General features: G+C 37.7%; 1 protein-coding gene across 3 annotated transcripts in view; it reads left to right on the top strand.

Annotated features, from left to right (window-relative positions):
- Window positions 1-6,393: 6,393 nt before the first annotated feature.
- Window positions 6,394-17,176, top strand: part of fancg (Fanconi anemia complementation group G) — a 13,272-nt gene continuing 2,489 nt past the window's right edge. For 2 of the 3 annotated variants that reach the window (XM_015373084.1, XM_015373082.1), the window contains exons 1-12: window positions 6,394-6,575; window positions 6,937-7,030; window positions 7,823-7,948; window positions 8,079-8,251; window positions 10,511-10,640; window positions 13,012-13,136; window positions 13,227-13,373; window positions 14,393-14,553; window positions 14,842-14,908; window positions 14,988-15,304; window positions 15,389-15,429; window positions 15,529-15,702. In XM_015373084.1, coding sequence (XP_015228570.1) covers window positions 6,507-6,575; window positions 6,937-7,030; window positions 7,823-7,948; window positions 8,079-8,251; window positions 10,511-10,640; window positions 13,012-13,136; window positions 13,227-13,373; window positions 14,393-14,553; window positions 14,842-14,908; window positions 14,988-15,304; window positions 15,389-15,429; window positions 15,529-15,702 — 1,624 coding nt within the window. In that variant the 5' untranslated portion in view covers window positions 6,394-6,506. The remainder of the gene's footprint in view (window positions 6,576-6,936; window positions 7,031-7,822; window positions 7,949-8,078; window positions 8,252-10,510; window positions 10,641-13,011; window positions 13,137-13,226; window positions 13,374-14,392; window positions 14,554-14,841; window positions 14,909-14,987; window positions 15,305-15,388; window positions 15,430-15,528; window positions 15,703-17,176) is intronic. The other variant, XM_015373083.1, reaches the window with a different exon arrangement.

The raw sequence follows: 17,176 nt of genomic DNA, 5'->3' as shown, positions 1-17,176 counted from the left end.
TTTAACCTTTTGCTCCTTGTTAGCGGGGATAGACTTCCTAACTATTTCCTGACTTTACTAAGAGCATCAGGTCATTTCAACTAAAGATAAGTTCAAGTAAAGTCTTAAGTCATGAGTTTGACCTGACTCAAGTCGTCACAGTTTATACTTAAATCCCTTATTATGCTTTGTAAAATAGTTAAACCTCATAACTATTTATCCTAGCTTCTGTTCTGAAGTAGAGTATGGTGTTTCCATCTGCATGTTTAATATTGTCTGAACTGATGTGCTGAATGGGACTTTCATTGTTTTTGGACAGAGTGTTCTGCATGTAGGATAAAAATTAAGATTTGGTCCCATATGACCAATCATGAAGTGTCCTCCTGGCTGCTGGCAAACATTTGAGCTTCTTATGGCTTTTAGCTGTTCCATTTCTACATAAATACAAGATGAGGGAGTTTTTGAGTAACAGTGATCCTAAAAGATATTATTGTCTTCACTTTTGCTCTTGAAAGCTCCTCCAGTGTTAGCCATCTTGGCTGTTTCCCTGACTGATGCTCTACTTCAGTGATTCCCAACTAGGGGTACACTAACCCTTAGTGGTCCATGAGTAGGGTGACCAGATGTCCGGCTTCAAGCTGGACAGTCCGGATTTTCATTGCATGTTCCAGCTGGATGAGTATTTGTCCTCTTTTATGATGCACAAGGCTTGAAGAGCATTTTATTTTCTTTTTTCATTTGCGCTGGGTTGTAGCACAATATTCAATCAGAATGTTAAGAAATTATTGACTATCTGGTCTAACAGATTATTGGCTAAGTGTGGTGCCGTGCTGGATAAATATCTGCTTGTCATTGGTTAAAAAAGTAAAAAAGAATTAGAGTGCTGTCAAAGTACATTGAAATAAATTTACCATCATGCCAAACCGCAACACCTCATTTAACTCTAACTCAAAAGAATTGATGACAAAGAGGGGTTGACACTCATTCCATGGCTTCTGCACACTTTGTCGATGCGAGGTGGACATAAGCAGTCGAGGGAAAGCTGCAATGAAACTGCATGCAAGGTTGGCTTAAGATAAAAGTAATAAATGTGAAGCAGGTATCTCAGGGCTTGGATGCCAAAATAACTGCTGCTGAGCTGAATAAAGTGTACCATAGTGAAGCTTTTTTTAAAAATATATAACTTTTGATCAGTTGAATGTGTTTTTTTGTTGTTTTTTTTTACAATCTCTTTTTTGTTTAAATAAAACGTTTGGCTTTTTTATTATCTATGTTACCTGTTAAATTATTATTTTTTTTTTACATTTAACTCCACACATATTATGCTTTGTGGCATTTTGCACTTTAAAAGATTAATCTCAGTGGTCCCTTTTTGCACATCACAAAGTATTGAATAAATACATATACTGTGAACCAATACTTTTTTACTTTTTTTTTTTTTATCCTGTTAAGTTACACAAGCATCCTCTTTAAATCTCTCATTCTAAAGTACACCTTAGCGATTTATTGATATGCCACATAAGGTCCTCCTTTTTGGTGCTATAGAAATAGTCACTCTATCCACATTGCAAGGGGTAGATGAAAATATTTTTTTTCTTAGGTGGTAAAATAAAATATGGCTGGGACTTGTTTTGCTTTGCAAGGATCCAGTTGAAAAATTAAACAAGCTTTTATCAACCAAAAAGTATGTTTTTCTTATATGTTTGAGTTCACCTTTAGCTTTGAAACACATTAAAACCAAGCAGAGGAACAGACTGGATGTAGAGAACAGCCTGGGATCGGCTGTTTTTCACAATGAGCTCATCAAAGCAGCTCAGGTTTCTTGATAAAAATAGTAAAACTAATTAAGTCTGTCTGACTATAATGTTTGTTCAGTATTTTGTTCCTAATTCATCAAGTTTAAATGTGATTTTAAGGGGGTTACTCAGAGGAACTCCAGTTTAATAAATACAGGTTTATACCGGTAATAGGATTTTATCTATTTTGATTCTTTACTAGCTTCCAGGCAACATATTTATGTTGGGTTTTTTTTTTTTAGATGAAAGCATAAAATACTTTGAGAAGAAAAGAATTAAATGCTCAAATCAAAAGATTAACTAAACTAGTTTTGATTTATATTCATTTAATTTATTTTCCACTTTTGGACAATCATCAACACTTTTGACTGAGAGGAGTACTCAAGATGCAAAAAGGGGTACAAATGTCAAAAAAGGATGGGAAACACTGCTCTAATTGACCCTCCTATCAGTGCTGGTATCACGGTGCAGATGCTGGTTATTCTGTAATCTTTTGATTTTCTTGTAAACAAACCTATTTGTCATGCTTAAAGAATGGGGTATACGTTTCTATTGTGTCTCTGCTCCAAGCATTCTCAGAACTATCTCCTTAACCTTTCTGCTGTGTTCTTCGTGATGCTGTTTGGTCACTGATACTCTCTGCATCCAATGCCTTCACAGAACATCAGGATTTACTTTGAGATTAAATTACACCTGCAGACACAATATTTTAACTAATGAAGAGACTTCTTAGGCAGCTGGATTTACTGATGCATGCTACTCTTTTTATATTGTGTTTGAACTAGACTAAACTGTATATATATATATATATATTTTGCTATAAACGATTGTTTTGGTAAAATCCTGAAGATTCTTGACTGAAACTCTAAGCTGTGTGACTACTAGAGCAAGGCATTTTCTGCAGATGAAACATTGCAATAAACAAGGTATACATTTTTTCTTCATCTAATGCTCACTGGTAAATTTCTACCTGTCTCTGTCTGGTTTTAGGCCATGCAGCTCTTTTTACAGTATGAGTCAGTGTGTGGCTGCTGGTACAGTGACACAGCATTATCCCAAAAAGTGAGCTGCTGATGTAACAAGCTATCTGCTCTGAGAATAGAGCTCACTCTGAAGAGCAGCTATTGATCAACTGGGGTGAGTGAGTTTACACAGCACACCTCAACACAGTCCCGAGAAATGTGAAAGCACGGATCTGTTGAGATCTAAGATGAAGAGTAATCAAATCAGAATACTGTTATTCTGTTTTTTATTTAGCATTCCTCTGGGTTTGTATTTTTTTTTAGAGCTAACTCTCTTGACACCGTGGGATCTGTAAAACATTTCCCAGCTTCCACCAGTTTTCTTGCAATACTTGCGACAATGATCTTACTAACATACAAAAATGGGGAAAATATGCAAGGCCCGTGCCATTTCTAAAAGCAGAAAATTACCTGAGTCAGCTGATTTCAGTCACTACTGAGGTATGGTGGGGGAAGCATGATGCTGTGGGGATGCTCTTCTTTAGTATAGACAAGGAAGAAAGTCAGAGAGGCTGATGGCTGTACCTAAATACAATCTTGGATGGAAAACTGTTGGCTTTTGGATTTGATTTGGTTTATTATGGCTTGCCATATTCTGGAGTTTGCTGCATGCTTTTCTTTGTTTATTTTATTTTATCTTTTTACCATGTGCATTCTGTCATATTTCTCTTGTATTTTTTGTGTGTGTTTTAATACATTGTGTTCTTAACTTCTCTATTCATTATTTTTTGATAGGTTCTCTTAGTTTCTTCCTGTGTTTTTTTTTTTTTGTGCCATTTATTCATTTTCTCCTCTCGCCTGAACCTTCTGTTAACTAGCTGATTCGATGCACCTACATGTCCTCATTTGTTTATTTGTTTTCTTATTTTTTACTCCTATTTTGATTTGTATTCAATTTCTCTGTTGGTTGCCAGTATTCCCTTGTCCAGTGTTAAGTTTTCATGCCTCTGGCCTTGTCAATCTCTATCAGAAAGTCTATTGTGAAGGCTCCCTTTCCAGTTTAAATCAGTTTTATGTTCAGACATCAACCAAACAATGTCCAGATCTTAATTAAAATGGTTTCAATTGAAAATTGTATCCATCTGAGACTTTCCATCTAATCTGAGTGAGCTTGAGCTAATTTAAACCGAAGAATTGGAAAAAAAATAAATTAAAGTGATTGCAGGTAAAGGTAGCTCTGTGCACTATCACCCTGTTTATTGCAGTTTTTTTGTTTTTTTTTTTGCAGCAAATATTCTAAACCATCCCTAGATATGTTTTTACTTCTTTATTACACACTATTTCTTTAGTTTATCCATAAAATTACTAGATAAAAAAAAGAATTCCTGGGGGTGCACATGACAGACAAAATCACCTGGACTGTAAACACCACCTCACTGGTCAAGAGGGCACAAAAAGCATATGTACTTCCTGCAGAGGATGAGGAGATCCCACCTACCCCCACAATCCTCACCACCTTCTACAGAAGCACCATAGAGAGTGTTCTGACCAGCTGTCTCACTGTATGGTGTCGAGGCTGCAGCGCCGCAGATTGGAAATGAGTGAGGAGAGTAGTGAGAACAGCAGAGAAGATCATCGGGGCTCCTCTTCCCTCCATAAAAGACATTTCATCCCGAGCCCTTCACATTATAAATGACCCCTCACCCCCATCATGGACGGGCCTCCCTGCTGCCCACTGGGAAGAGATCTGATGCAAGTTCAACAGAATCCAAAACAGCTTCTTCCCACCGCCATCAGACAACTGAATGTTGAAAAAAAAAAAAAAAAAAAAAAAAAAAGCAGCTAAATGTTGGAAAAACTGTAAATCATATCTCAGTCTTATGTTTACATTTGATCACCGCTGCACCTAAAGAAATGGAAATGTCTTGAGAGCTGAACTGAATGAAATTTTATTTTGTATACACCCTACGTGTACAACATTACAATAAAGTTTGTCTAAGTCTAAAGTCACAAAAAACGCAAAATTAAATTTCTGTCTGTACTATAGTGGGACTGCATTGTGGAAGAATTTGAATAACATGAAAACCTTCACAAGACAAAGTATCTAGACTTTTATCTTAAATGTGCTACTGAGCACTATTTCCAAAAATAGCTGCCACTGAGGCACTTTCTTCCAACAGGCTGTCAATCAGAGAAATGCCTAAAAATCAGAGTACTCAGATCAGTACATCCTTTCCACCAATCCAGGTTTCTTCTTTTGTAGAAACATGTTTTGAAGAATTACAAAAAAACATTGTTCTATTTCCCTGTTTTGTATATTCTAATGATGTTGATACTGAGAGCAATGTAGATCCAAAATTAAATCTATTGCTTATGTGCACAAACCTGAAATGCAAAGCTGATTCTGATGCTATTCTATTTTTTTTTTTTTTTTTGTCTCAGGGCTTTGGTACCAACCAAAAGAGCAGGGAAAGATTCAATGTTAGGGAGAATTGTGAAATGCATACTGCTATATAAGTTGGGAGGAGGATCCTGTTCGTCAGGAACATATTTAGACTGTTTAGGGGTGGGCGATGGCCAGTCTTGAAAAATAAGCAACAAATTAATCTAGACCAGACTGATACAGTGGTGCAGGGGTGACAACAAACACATAGAGCAAGCCAAGAAGAATGCATCAGGGTGATAACTGGAGGTGACCTTGCACAGTGACATCTAGAAAAATGGCTGTCCTTGCAGGCTCAAGCATGACTCAGCTGTTTAATCCTTGACAGGTGTAGATATCTGCATGACACTGACGTTGAATTTGTTGGGAAACCATCATCCTGAACAAAACTAAACGTAATAAAACTTATCAATTGTTTGGATTTCGTTTTGAAAGCGTCAGGGTCGTAAGAAAACGGCCCTTAACAGTTGGAGGACTGTTGCAGTTGGACTGGCTGATGGATCTATAGGAACAGCTGTGTCTGGCTTTCCAACAGCACCATCTACTGGACAGTTGGCAGAACTGCTCCTGTCGTCAATCTGTCCAGAGGAGGCACCAGAAACGCTCAACCAAAAATATTTACAACCCCAACAACGTTGATGCCTGTCCGAACGGCAGGTTTACAAGAAGGGGAGTTGAAATGAGTCATAAATAGTAAATCTGACGTAAACAGCAAAGAATGAATAAATGCAATATGGAAAAACAACAAAACGAGAAAAAGATTGTGGCTACATAATGCAAAGGTTAGTGAATTCAGAAATTCGACTAGTTACATAATATTAGAAAATGTTATCACAAGAGCTTTGCGGGAATATTTGTGGAAATAATAGTGCAAAAAATAAGGAAAGTCTAAATTTGCATCCCAAAAGAAACAACTAAAGTTATGCTGATTGTAGGAGAAGAGTTGGCAGACAGAATTAGAATAAAACCGAAAAATAAATTTAATATATGTTTTGAAGAAGAGGTAAAAATGTGTTAACAACTTTATTCCCATTTTCTGCCTGTGTTTTTATTTGCTTTTTAAAATATATTATGTTTTCAGAACATGTGTCTCAATAACGTAGTTCTGCGCTCCGACCTCCAGAGCGGAAAGTGGCGGTAATGTTTCTGTGCTGCTCAAACTGATGCAACAAGAAGTAGAGAAGAAGAAGAGTAACTTCCGGCTGTGTTGACGTTCAGAAAGAGGGAACATTTGAAGAGTATCACTAATCTTTTTGTCGCCCTCTCCTTTCTTTCTTTCTTTCTTTTTTTTTTTTTTGAATAAACAGTGGTATAATTTCTTATAAAATGATTCAACCACTCTGTTTATTGGATAGATGGACTCAGGAAAATAACGAGTTGGCTTCTAGCTATAAGGTAATTAACGTTAGCTGACTTCTCTGTTTACCATTCATTTTAACATGTCACTGTTACCCCCTTTGTTATTGTTTGTTATTATTATATATACTGTCTCTTTTTGTTGTTGTTGTTGTTGTTTTTCTGTATTGTGCAACTACTGCTGTTATTCTAAACTTGACATTGTGTAGTCACTACTTGAGTTTTTAACATTACTGTTGTATACAAAGTAAAAAAAAAATTGAACTAAAGTGAGCCTTGCTCCATCTAAGCTGGGGTGAACTAATACTATACTTTGGCATCATATATATGTATATATTGTCTCCAGGTAGACATCTTAGTTACATACTTATGTTTTGTTTAAAACCATTTATTTCTCCAGCAGGATGGACAGGATGCTCAGAATCGAGATCACAACCTGTTCAGACAGAGACGATATTCCTCTGATTTTCACAAACTTCTAAAGAAAATTCAAGGTGATCCACCGTTTGCCTCTATCCATTATCATTCCATTTTAGCACACAGCTTTACCTTTCTAAGGGTTAGAGGTTAATTAAATACCATTAATGTTAAACTCTGATTTGCCAGATCATACTTTGATTCTGGTGTTTTATCTACCAGTATTTTGGCTAATGACTTACTAACTGGATTCAGACGTTAGAACTACTATTATTATATTATTATATTTTATTGTTATTTTGGAAAACATATACAAATAGATACCTTTTTGGTGCAAGAAAGCAGAAATTCAGGTGTGAAAGTTCCAAAGACAGATAGATGACATCACAACTTACATGCAGCAAGAATAAATAACATAAAAAAATAAAGTTGAGCTGTATTGTTGAAAGAAATGCACATTTAAGAGAGGAATAAGGTGCTGGTATGAAGAAAAGGCATGTTCATCTAAATAGATGGAAAAAAATCTAGATTAGAAAATCAGCCACTTAACAAATGATATTTAAAAAGTATGCAGTTTTTAGCTGATTTAAAAACTACAAATGATCAGTAATATCTGGAGTGCACCCTAACATTTCTAAGGGAAATAGAACAATGCAAATACATTCTTGATCAGAGCAAGAACCTGTGCAACCAAACTTTTAAACACTAATAGGGTCTGATGGGAGGAGCAAGGATTATAGTCTCAAACAGTGCTGAAAGGAAGGAGGCACTCCTTTGTGCATCTAAGATACCTGAAGTATTTTTACTTCAACTCACTTATTGTTCTATAAGAAGTTCATACCTATAGCTTATATCTTTCGTTCTCTCAGGCATCCCTCCTCATCTGGATCACGCACAGCTGGAGCTTTCAGTAGCCTACAACACCTGTGTGTGCTTTACTGCTCAGTCTCAGTTTGAGGATGCACAGATGCTCCTCACACAGACCATACAGAGAGGTGGGTTTCAGCCGGAAAGCTTGGGACCATTTACTGTACATGCTACAACGGATAACATGATAACAATCATACTTATATAAGGTTATTATTATTTTTTTAAATCTTTTTTTATTACCTTTGTTCCTGGTAGTGCTTGAGATAGCCGGAGAGAATCCAGGTACCCCTGACCCTTCTGTGCTTTGGAAGGCAGCTCTTATATCAGTGGCCAGCACAGCTTTGCATCGCTCCGTATTAGGCCTGTTCTGTTTGCAGTGGGGAACATGGCTGGCTAAAAGATGCTGGACTGCAATTAAAGAATTTCAGGTATGTGTTTTAAAGGAATAGTACGTCCAAAACATGATTAGCCTTCATTTTCTACTCACCCCCATGCTGAACAACACTCTGGAGTACTTTTTTGATATCTCAAATGCATCTGGAGATCTGGGAGGCTTCTTGCTGTCTGCTGACATTCAAATAATGGAGGTCTATGGTGCCCGAGACAGAAAGGTCCATAAAAGTCCACAAAAAACGTGTCAATATTCCTCCATACTGCTCGTCCAATGTATTCCAAGTGTCCTGAGTGGGTAGCATCCAGAATTTACTCGAAACGAAGTCATTTAGAATGTTTTTAGAGCATAAACAGTAGTGTATAGGATTTCCTGAAAGCGCGCGCCTGCGCGTTCACGACGCTACGGAAGCCGGCAGACCAAACCAGATGAAAATGCGCATTCAGCGTCTGCTCTGCCGATAATGCAAGCGTAGAAGAAGAAATGTGCTGTTTACCTGTGCAAAGAAAGAAACAACGAAAGAAAAATGTCTGAGGACTTCAGTGTTGAGGAAGAGCATGAGTTCTTTGGCGAGCTGAATGCGCACTTTCATCTGGTTTGGTCTGCTGGCTTCCGTAGCGTCGTGAACTCGCAGGCGCGCGCTTTCAGGAAATCCTATACACTACTGTTTATGCTCTAAAAACATTCTCAATGACTTCGTTTCGAGTAAATTCTGGATGCTACCCACTCAGAACACTTGGAATACATTGGATATAATATGGGCATATAGAGGAGCGATCGTGTAAGATGGAACATTAAAAACCAAAATTGAAGTGCTGCCCTGATTTATAAAGGGAAATGAAAATTAGCCGAGTGTTAGTGGCCCTGAAAATTGGATTTCTTTTATTTATCTATTTATTTTTTACTTACATATACTTTCATACATAAGCAAATTAAGCATTATTAAGTCCAGAATAAAGCCTCTGGGCTCTTGCTTAGTGATTCAAAGTCCAGTTCCTAGATGAAAGTAAAGCTTGCATTTCAGTTAAAGTTTTGCTGAGTCATCTGTGAATCCTGATAGCATGAAGTCCAGTGTGATGATTTGGGGTGCCATATCAGGCGCTGGTGTTGGTCCTCTCTGTTCACTATGGTCCACAGTTAATGCAGCCATCTATCAGGAAGTTTGACAGCACTTCAGCCTTCCCTCTGCTGCCAAATGCGCTGATAAAGCAGATTTAATTTTCCAACAGACCATGGCACCTTCTCACACTGCTGAAGGTGCCAAAAGCTGGTTCGGTGTCCACAGGGCTGATGGGGCTGCAAACAAACCTGACCTGAATTATTTTCAAAAGGAAGACGAGGGACACCAGACCCAAGAGTTAAGATGACCTACTGTAAGACCGCCATCAAAACAACATGGACTTTAATCAAACCTCAGCAGAACCACAAACTGATCTGCTCCTTGCCTTTAGTGACTAAATATATTGAAGATTTTCATGTTATTCTACATTTTCAGAAGTACCCATATATGAAGCCTTCTAGCATTAATAAATTAATTAAACTTAAAACAAGTCTTCATCAGCATATTTCTTCTCTGAACAATCTGGATAAATGCACCTTTTTTGTCTTCTTTATTTTTCATTAAGCATTGCTAAGTATTGCATACAATTTGATAAAATTTTAAGAAAAGCCTTTGCACCTACAGCATTATGGAAATTAGCGAAATTAAGATATTTTGTCATTTTTCCAATAAACTGGCTTAAACAAAGCAGAGATAACTTCTTACAAGTGACTATTTGTCTTTTGAATATATAATATAATATAGGAAATGTTAACATTTGAATCTAGTACATATTATGGATTCATTTATCAACTATATGAATTCATAATGAATTTTTACGAATTGCGGTTAACTAAATGTTTAATGGTGGCAGAAGTAAAATGTTTTTTGTTGTTTGTACGCGAAAACAAATGCTGACAATGATCCCATTTAGTGAGGTTTAAAAGTTGTTGTTTTTTTTATCAGGATAATACATTAGATCACTTCAGCCTTGGATTGGGTTTGTCTTCCTTTATCTAAGTGTCTGAGTGGGTTTTCTGTAATTCTTCCTCCCATTTCTGAGTTTTTGTATTTCTTTTGTGAACATAGAAGCTGCAGTGGGATATCTGTCAGTTAATAGTCCCTAGAAAAGTCCAAGCTCTCATGTGTTCCCTCCTCTTCCTGGCTCTATTGATGTTTCTGCCAAACTGATCTTTGTTTTCCTTTGGTTGTGTGGTCAATTGGAGAAACTACTGTTCACTTTTTTCCTTGACACAGGCAAAGATTTCTCTGTTTGACGAACAAAGACAAGGAGTTTGGGATGAAAAGATCCCCAATTTTCCAAGACTGGTTGTGGAGCCAAGAAGGCTTTCTGAGCTTTTGAAGATCTGCTCTGCAATTAGCCAAGGTCAGCAACATTTATATCTCCTAAAAGAAAAACTGATTACAGATTAAACTTAAAGTAAATACTACTCTTGTACGTTAATGTTTTGTCGCAAAGCAAACAGAATATACATCCATTTTCTGTTACGCTTATCCCAGTTGGGGTCGAGGGGGGTGCTGGTGCCTATCTCCAGCTGTCAATGGGCGAGAGGCGGGGTACACCCTGGGCAGGTCGCCAGTCCATCACAGGGCAACACACACTTACACCTAAAGAGAATTTAGAAAAGCCAATTAACCTAACAGTCATGTTTTTGGACTGTCGGAGGAAGCTGGAGTACCCGGAGAGAACCCACGCATGCTCAGGGAGAACATGGAAACTCCATGCAGAAAGACCCTGGGTTGTGCAGTAGGTTCACTAGTTTTGTTGCAGATGCTCCATCACATTGTGACATGGGAATTTTAATACTCTTTTGTCAAAACTGTTTGTCTGATGCAGATATGTGTGGAGAGGATTATTCAGTTCTTCCTCTCTCTCTACCTATAACATCTGCTGCACATCTAAACCCTGCAGTGGATATGGATTAATAAAGCAATTTTTTTTTTTTTTTAATTTATGCTTTGCTGTTTTTCTAACTAGTACAATAAAGATAAGAGTTACAGAAAAGCCTTGACAATGTGGAAAAGAATACCTACATTTTCCTTAGGTATTTCCAAATCCGGATAAGATTTGAAATTAAATCTGAAAAATCTTTTATTTCCCGACTCTTCCATGTTTTGAATAAAAAAAAAAATGAAATATATGTTTTTATAAATATTTATTTATATTTTTTGCATTGAAAACTTCTCCCTGCTTTGTAGGGATTGTTAGATGAAGCCTCATGAGGCATTAAACCTTTTGGCCAAGTTGCTTCAAGGATCCCCACAGTTCATGAAGCTTCATGTGAACATGTCACCACCTACTGGTAGTGTGCAGAACAACAGTTAGTAATATAATCTGGATTTTTTTTTGCATTTGTTTTCCTTGTTTTCCCCATTTAAGTTCTATTGAAATTGTTAACGATTGGTGTGTATAATAAAATCTTTTGTAAGTTTTTTTGTGTGCAAAATGTGTTAGAGAACAATCATTTAATGTGCACTGTTTTTCTGCCATTTTAGTAAAATAAGCTCAAGTAGAGAATGAAAGTGCTTCTGCAAATTGGGCAATGATGAGCAAAATGAAAGGTGTTCAATTGATGTTCAATTAATTTGGTTGGAAGTTATGTGTCCAACCAATCTTTCGGCTAAACCAACCATCTAATTTGGCAGTGTTTTTACCCAATCTATATTTATACAAGGGCAAACCAATACAAATTAGTCACATTAGCCAAAATAAATAAGTTTCATAGCAACTTTCAACAATCAAAAGTGGGTCTCAAAACTTCAACCTCAGGATTGGAAGTCAATGTCTTACAGCTGACGCGACTAGCAATAGTAACTGCACTCTGGAAAATACTTCTTAACCCTAATGTTATAATGTAACCAGTGGTTTGCTCAGATTTTGATCTTTACATTGTTTAATCTAACTAAAATAGTTGTAATCAACTAGATTGGTTGGAAAAACAACCAATCTATTCTTAGAATATATCCAAACTCTCCAACTGATAGCAACTCTCCGCTGCACCACTTCCTGACGTGGTTACTTAGTACGACGGTGTAACGAGGCTTCGGATGTCATCAATTTTGGCTCCTCCCCCAAATGAAGTAAGCCTTGATGCGCGCCTTGCGGAAAAGCCCCCTCCACTACTCAACAATCTCATGAAACTATATTTTAAATATGGTTTGTTTATATCATTTTATTTACAGTGTGAATGTGAAAGATTATATTTTTGGTCAGCAAATTTATTTTCTTTTTTATGGGAGACGCAGCTACAGTCCTAAATGGTGTCCTGCTAGGGTCAAATGTTCCTCTCAGTTACTATATTTGTTCTTCTTTCAACTTTTTTTCTCTGACTTGCTCATTGGATATCCACAGTGTGGGACAATAATGAAATATTCTATTTTAATTTATTCTATTTTATGAATATATCGACTTTCTTTCTAGAATTTGACATTAATATGTGAAACTGATTAAATAATTAAACAGTTACTATAAAACCACGAGCTGGTGGTCTTGATAATTAGATGATGAAAATAGCCTTTTATTCATTTTCCCATCCTTTCTGTAATCATTTGTCCATTAGCTCTCCCTTCATTTCTTTAAATAATCCATCCTCCATTATCTTGACAGCTCACATTTTTGTTGATAATCCAACTCTATTAGCTCTTAAAGGCATTCAGTGTTATTCTCCTGTCCTATTAAGTGACTTCTAATGATTAAAAATGAATGTGTTTTGCTCTTATCTGATTGTTTTATGAAGGTGCAGAAAGGCTGGATGAAGGTTGGAGTACCCTTTCATCTCTGCAGGCTGCCTCTGCCTTGCCTGCTCCCAGAGCTCTCATAGCATACACACACCTCCTCTCAGGTTCCTGCCTCGCCCATATGGTACACAGAAACCACTCATAAAGCATAAAAAAGCAGAATGGATTGTGGTTTGAATGCTGTGATCATGTTTGTATTTGAATTTGTCCCTAGAGCCGCCCTCAGATGGCACTGCAGTGTTTCAGAAAGGCTCTGGAGACAGATCCCTGTTGTGTATGTGCTCTCTACCAGAGCATACTCATCTACAGGCAGCTGGGAAACTCACAGGCTGAGATCCAGGCTCTTCGTATTCTGCACTCGGTCAGTAACCTGCATAGCTCTCAATAACACATTCACAAAAGTATCTGTGGTCCCAGACGTATCCATACTCCTAAAACTTTTCCACATTTCTGTTTTATACGACCAAAATATATAATAGAGCAAAACAAAGCAGGGCTCAATTATTAAGTGGAAGGAAACTCCATTTAGAACTAAAACAATTAATGGAACCACTTTTACCTCTCATTATTGCTGCAAATCTATTTCAGTGTATCTTCTCTAGCTTAATAAATTTAGGAACTAAAAGTTAGGTCTGGATTTTTGACTAGATTATAACAACACCTCCAAATGTTTTAATCTGAACCACATCTTATTGTATGCTGAGGCTTCTTTTCCTCTTGAAACTGACCCTCCACCCCAGTCTCTAATGCATCACAGCCTCTAACAGGCTTTTTCTGTATTGTATTGTTTTGTATTTTATCCATCTTCCCATCATCTCCAACCACCTACCCTGTTTTATCCTTGAGAACACATCTCCACAGCATGATGCTGCCCCTGCAATGTGCCAATGTGGGATCTGTATAATCCGTATGATGTGAAGTGAAAAGTTTCTGCCCCATGCAGTGTAGCTCAGACAGAAAAACATAAAAAAACAAAACAAAAAACACTTTGGGTTACAGAACAGCTCTTTATACCGTAAATGAAATTACACAAATGTGAACTCTAGTAGGTTTTTATTTAGGATTTTATTGTAAAGGGGACTCAACAGTATTCCTCATCATTCTTTTTTCTATTTTAAAGTTTAGATGATTGATTTTTATCGTGCTTGATTCTTTCCACTTAACAAGCAGGCTCTACTTGGTGTTGGTCAATCACATAAACTCCAGGGTGCCACTATTGAGTTACAAAATGTGAAATTGGAGGCATATGTAGAGTTTTCCAAAAAACTGTTTTACAATGAACAAAAATACTCGATTAGCAAAAACAAAAACAACTTTTTATCACTTGAGCATATTAGTTTGGTTCCGTGGTTGAAAAACTACTTTTCTTCTGTCCTATAGACTTTGTTGTTACCCTCGACAACAGAACAAGCAATGGCTGGGAGCCAGCTCCTCTCACCGTCCTTGTTTCTCTGCAGCAAGTCACTGAGCAGCCTGCTCTCAGTCCCGTCTGCCCTCAGTGTCCTTCACTGTTTGGCTCTTAAATGTGTTATCCATGGCAGGTGAGGAAACCGGCATGACGTCCTTTCGCCAGTTTTCTATTTTGATACAGATATTCTAAATTGGAGTGCAGTCATTTTGACCAATATGTCCCAAGTTCATGTCTGAATAAAACATAAACATTAACCACAAATTATCCAGGTCATGCCACTGCATGACTTTTGACCACTGATGAGAAGAAATAAAACAGCATGCATCTATTATGGTTACTGCAGGACTTAGCCTTATTATTGCTATCGCCGGATGATTGCAAGGTTTGTTGTTATTAACTCAGGGTTTTGCTCCTTTAGAGTGTCGGAAGGTGTGGAGTATTATTTGGACTTGCTCGCTGCTCTTCATTCAGAAGATCAACATGGAGTAAGGAAAAACACATTGATGGACAGTTTCTAAGGAAACTGAAATGCTTTGTATGACGTGTTTGTTCTTTATTGCTTAGCCGCCTGCTGCAGTCTCTATCCTCCCCAAGTTACCCAGGCTCTACCTTGAGGCTGGGGCTGCATTACTCATGGCCAGACGACCTGCAGACTGTCTGACGCTTTGTGATGAGGTCAGCAGGACAATTGTGGATCTGCTCCCTGAGAAAGTTATTGTGGATGATCCAGAGGAAGGAAGTGTGTCTTGGAGCAGGGAGGGGAAAGACGAGACTGAGAGCGGATTGGAGAGGCTGCTCTGGGCTGCAGCATCCTACCTCCTCCAGGGTCACTGCTACTGTCAGCTGATGGAATGGAAGCAAGCAGTTACCAACTACACTAGGTCTGTGTTTCTGGACTGGTTTTATGCAGATCATTTATGTACAAGATTAGAAATAAACGTACAACATGGTATTCTGCCCTGCAGGTGTATTAACCTGGTTGTGAAGGTGCACTATAAAAGGAGAAGTAGGCTATTTTTTTTTAAAGACATTGTAATATTTAAATATCTAACTGCTCATATTGGCTCTTCAGCTTTAATCTGAATCGCTCTATTCTTCATTACAGGCATCTCACCACAAATTCCCAGTACAGATATTGATGCTGAGCAGGCTGGAGATTTACTTGTCCTCCAAAGACTAAAGGGGCTTTCATTGGCTGGTAGGGGCATCAGCTTTGCTCAGATGAGCCAGCTGAGGGAGGCCCTCAGAGACCTTCAGCTCAGTCTGCAGGCCCACCCAGGTATGTTTATCATGGCTGGAAGTCTAAATAAATATGCATAGCTCACAGTATCCTGAGACCTGATGCAAGTACATATTCATAGTAAGTCTGATGGTACCCTCACAGCACATTTAAAATGGTGCTTAATTTTTCTCTAAAAACTCAGTCCATTAAAAGCAATGCTCTAATTTATCCCTCTATGCTTTTAGCGTTAATTGACCAAATTATTAAAGTACAAGATTTGATTCAGAAAGCTATCTTTAACATAGCATGTAGAGATTTGTTGATGTAGTCGTGTTTCAAGTTTCAGAGATGCTTTCAAGCTTTTCAGCAGATCTGGATCTCAGAAAGAAAGTTTTAGATTGTTGAATGGTAAATGGCCTGTACATATATAGCGCTTTTTCAAGTCAGGAGACTTGATCAAAGTGCTTTACACTGCTTTCAGTCATTCACCGGTTCACACAGACAACATTGTAGCCACAGCTGCCCTGGGGCTCACCGACAGAAGTGAGGCTGACGTACACTGGCGCCACCTGGTCCTCTGACCACCATCATTAGACATGCGTGTCTTTCCCAAGGGCTTGAACTGTCAACCCTTTCAGGGCAAACCCCTACATCCGATGCCACTGTTGCCATACACAAGGCATCTTTCTGTTAACATTTTTTGTGTGACTGCAGTTGTCAATTGTAAAAAATATAGGTTAATGGGAATTCAAATGACCTCCCAGTAAGAGGAAATGTGACCTCTGGTCTATATGAAAGTGGAGCAGATAGAAAAGAAGCCAAGGAAACAATTGAATCCACCCATACATCCAACCTCAACTCAGGTGTCCGGGTTTGTCCCTTTTTGATCACACTATCCATGGCAATTTTTTTATTGTTTTCTTAGTCGCAGGTCAGGGTTCCTACTATGTGGTGATTCAGAACAGACAGCCAGCAGTACCCAAATATGAGAAAACATAAATTGATTGTTTTGAAATGACTCTCCATAAACCCAGAACTATAGAAAACAATGTGGAAAGGAGTACATACTATAGACTCAACCCTTCAAAACTGAATCTTATTGCTTCATATTTTTGTGGGATGCAAATAGTGCTGCAATAGAGTACAAAGTTGATAATACCACTTTTATTTGAATCTGTAATCTACAACAAGGTAAGATTTTTGTACTTGCTAAACAAATAAGGAATGAAATTGAACCTTTTTTATTTTAAGTTATTGTAAACTTACCTCTCTTTTGAGTTTGTGTAAGAACACCAACTAATATCTCTGTACATAAAAGTATTTTGCACCATTGCCAGTGCACCGAGGGTGTCAAAATACAGATGCAAAAATAACCCTGTCTGTATACACAACTATAAAAGGCTGATCAAATGTCTGTTCTCTGCCAACTCCAATCCTCATTGAAGTTGGCATGTAGGCTGTATTCTAGAGACAGAAATGTTAAGAGTGAAAGAAGTCAGAAAAGCACACAAACACAATCTGACAGCAAAAT

The sequence above is a fragment of the Cyprinodon variegatus genome, unplaced genomic scaffold (assembly GCF_000732505.1).
Source record: "Cyprinodon variegatus isolate N-32 unplaced genomic scaffold, C_variegatus-1.0 Scaffold80, whole genome shotgun sequence".
NCBI lineage: Eukaryota > Metazoa > Chordata > Actinopteri > Cyprinodontiformes > Cyprinodontidae > Cyprinodon > Cyprinodon variegatus.
The sequence above is the reverse complement of the archived record's forward strand: the minus strand, read 5'-3'. Positions and strand labels throughout refer to the sequence as shown.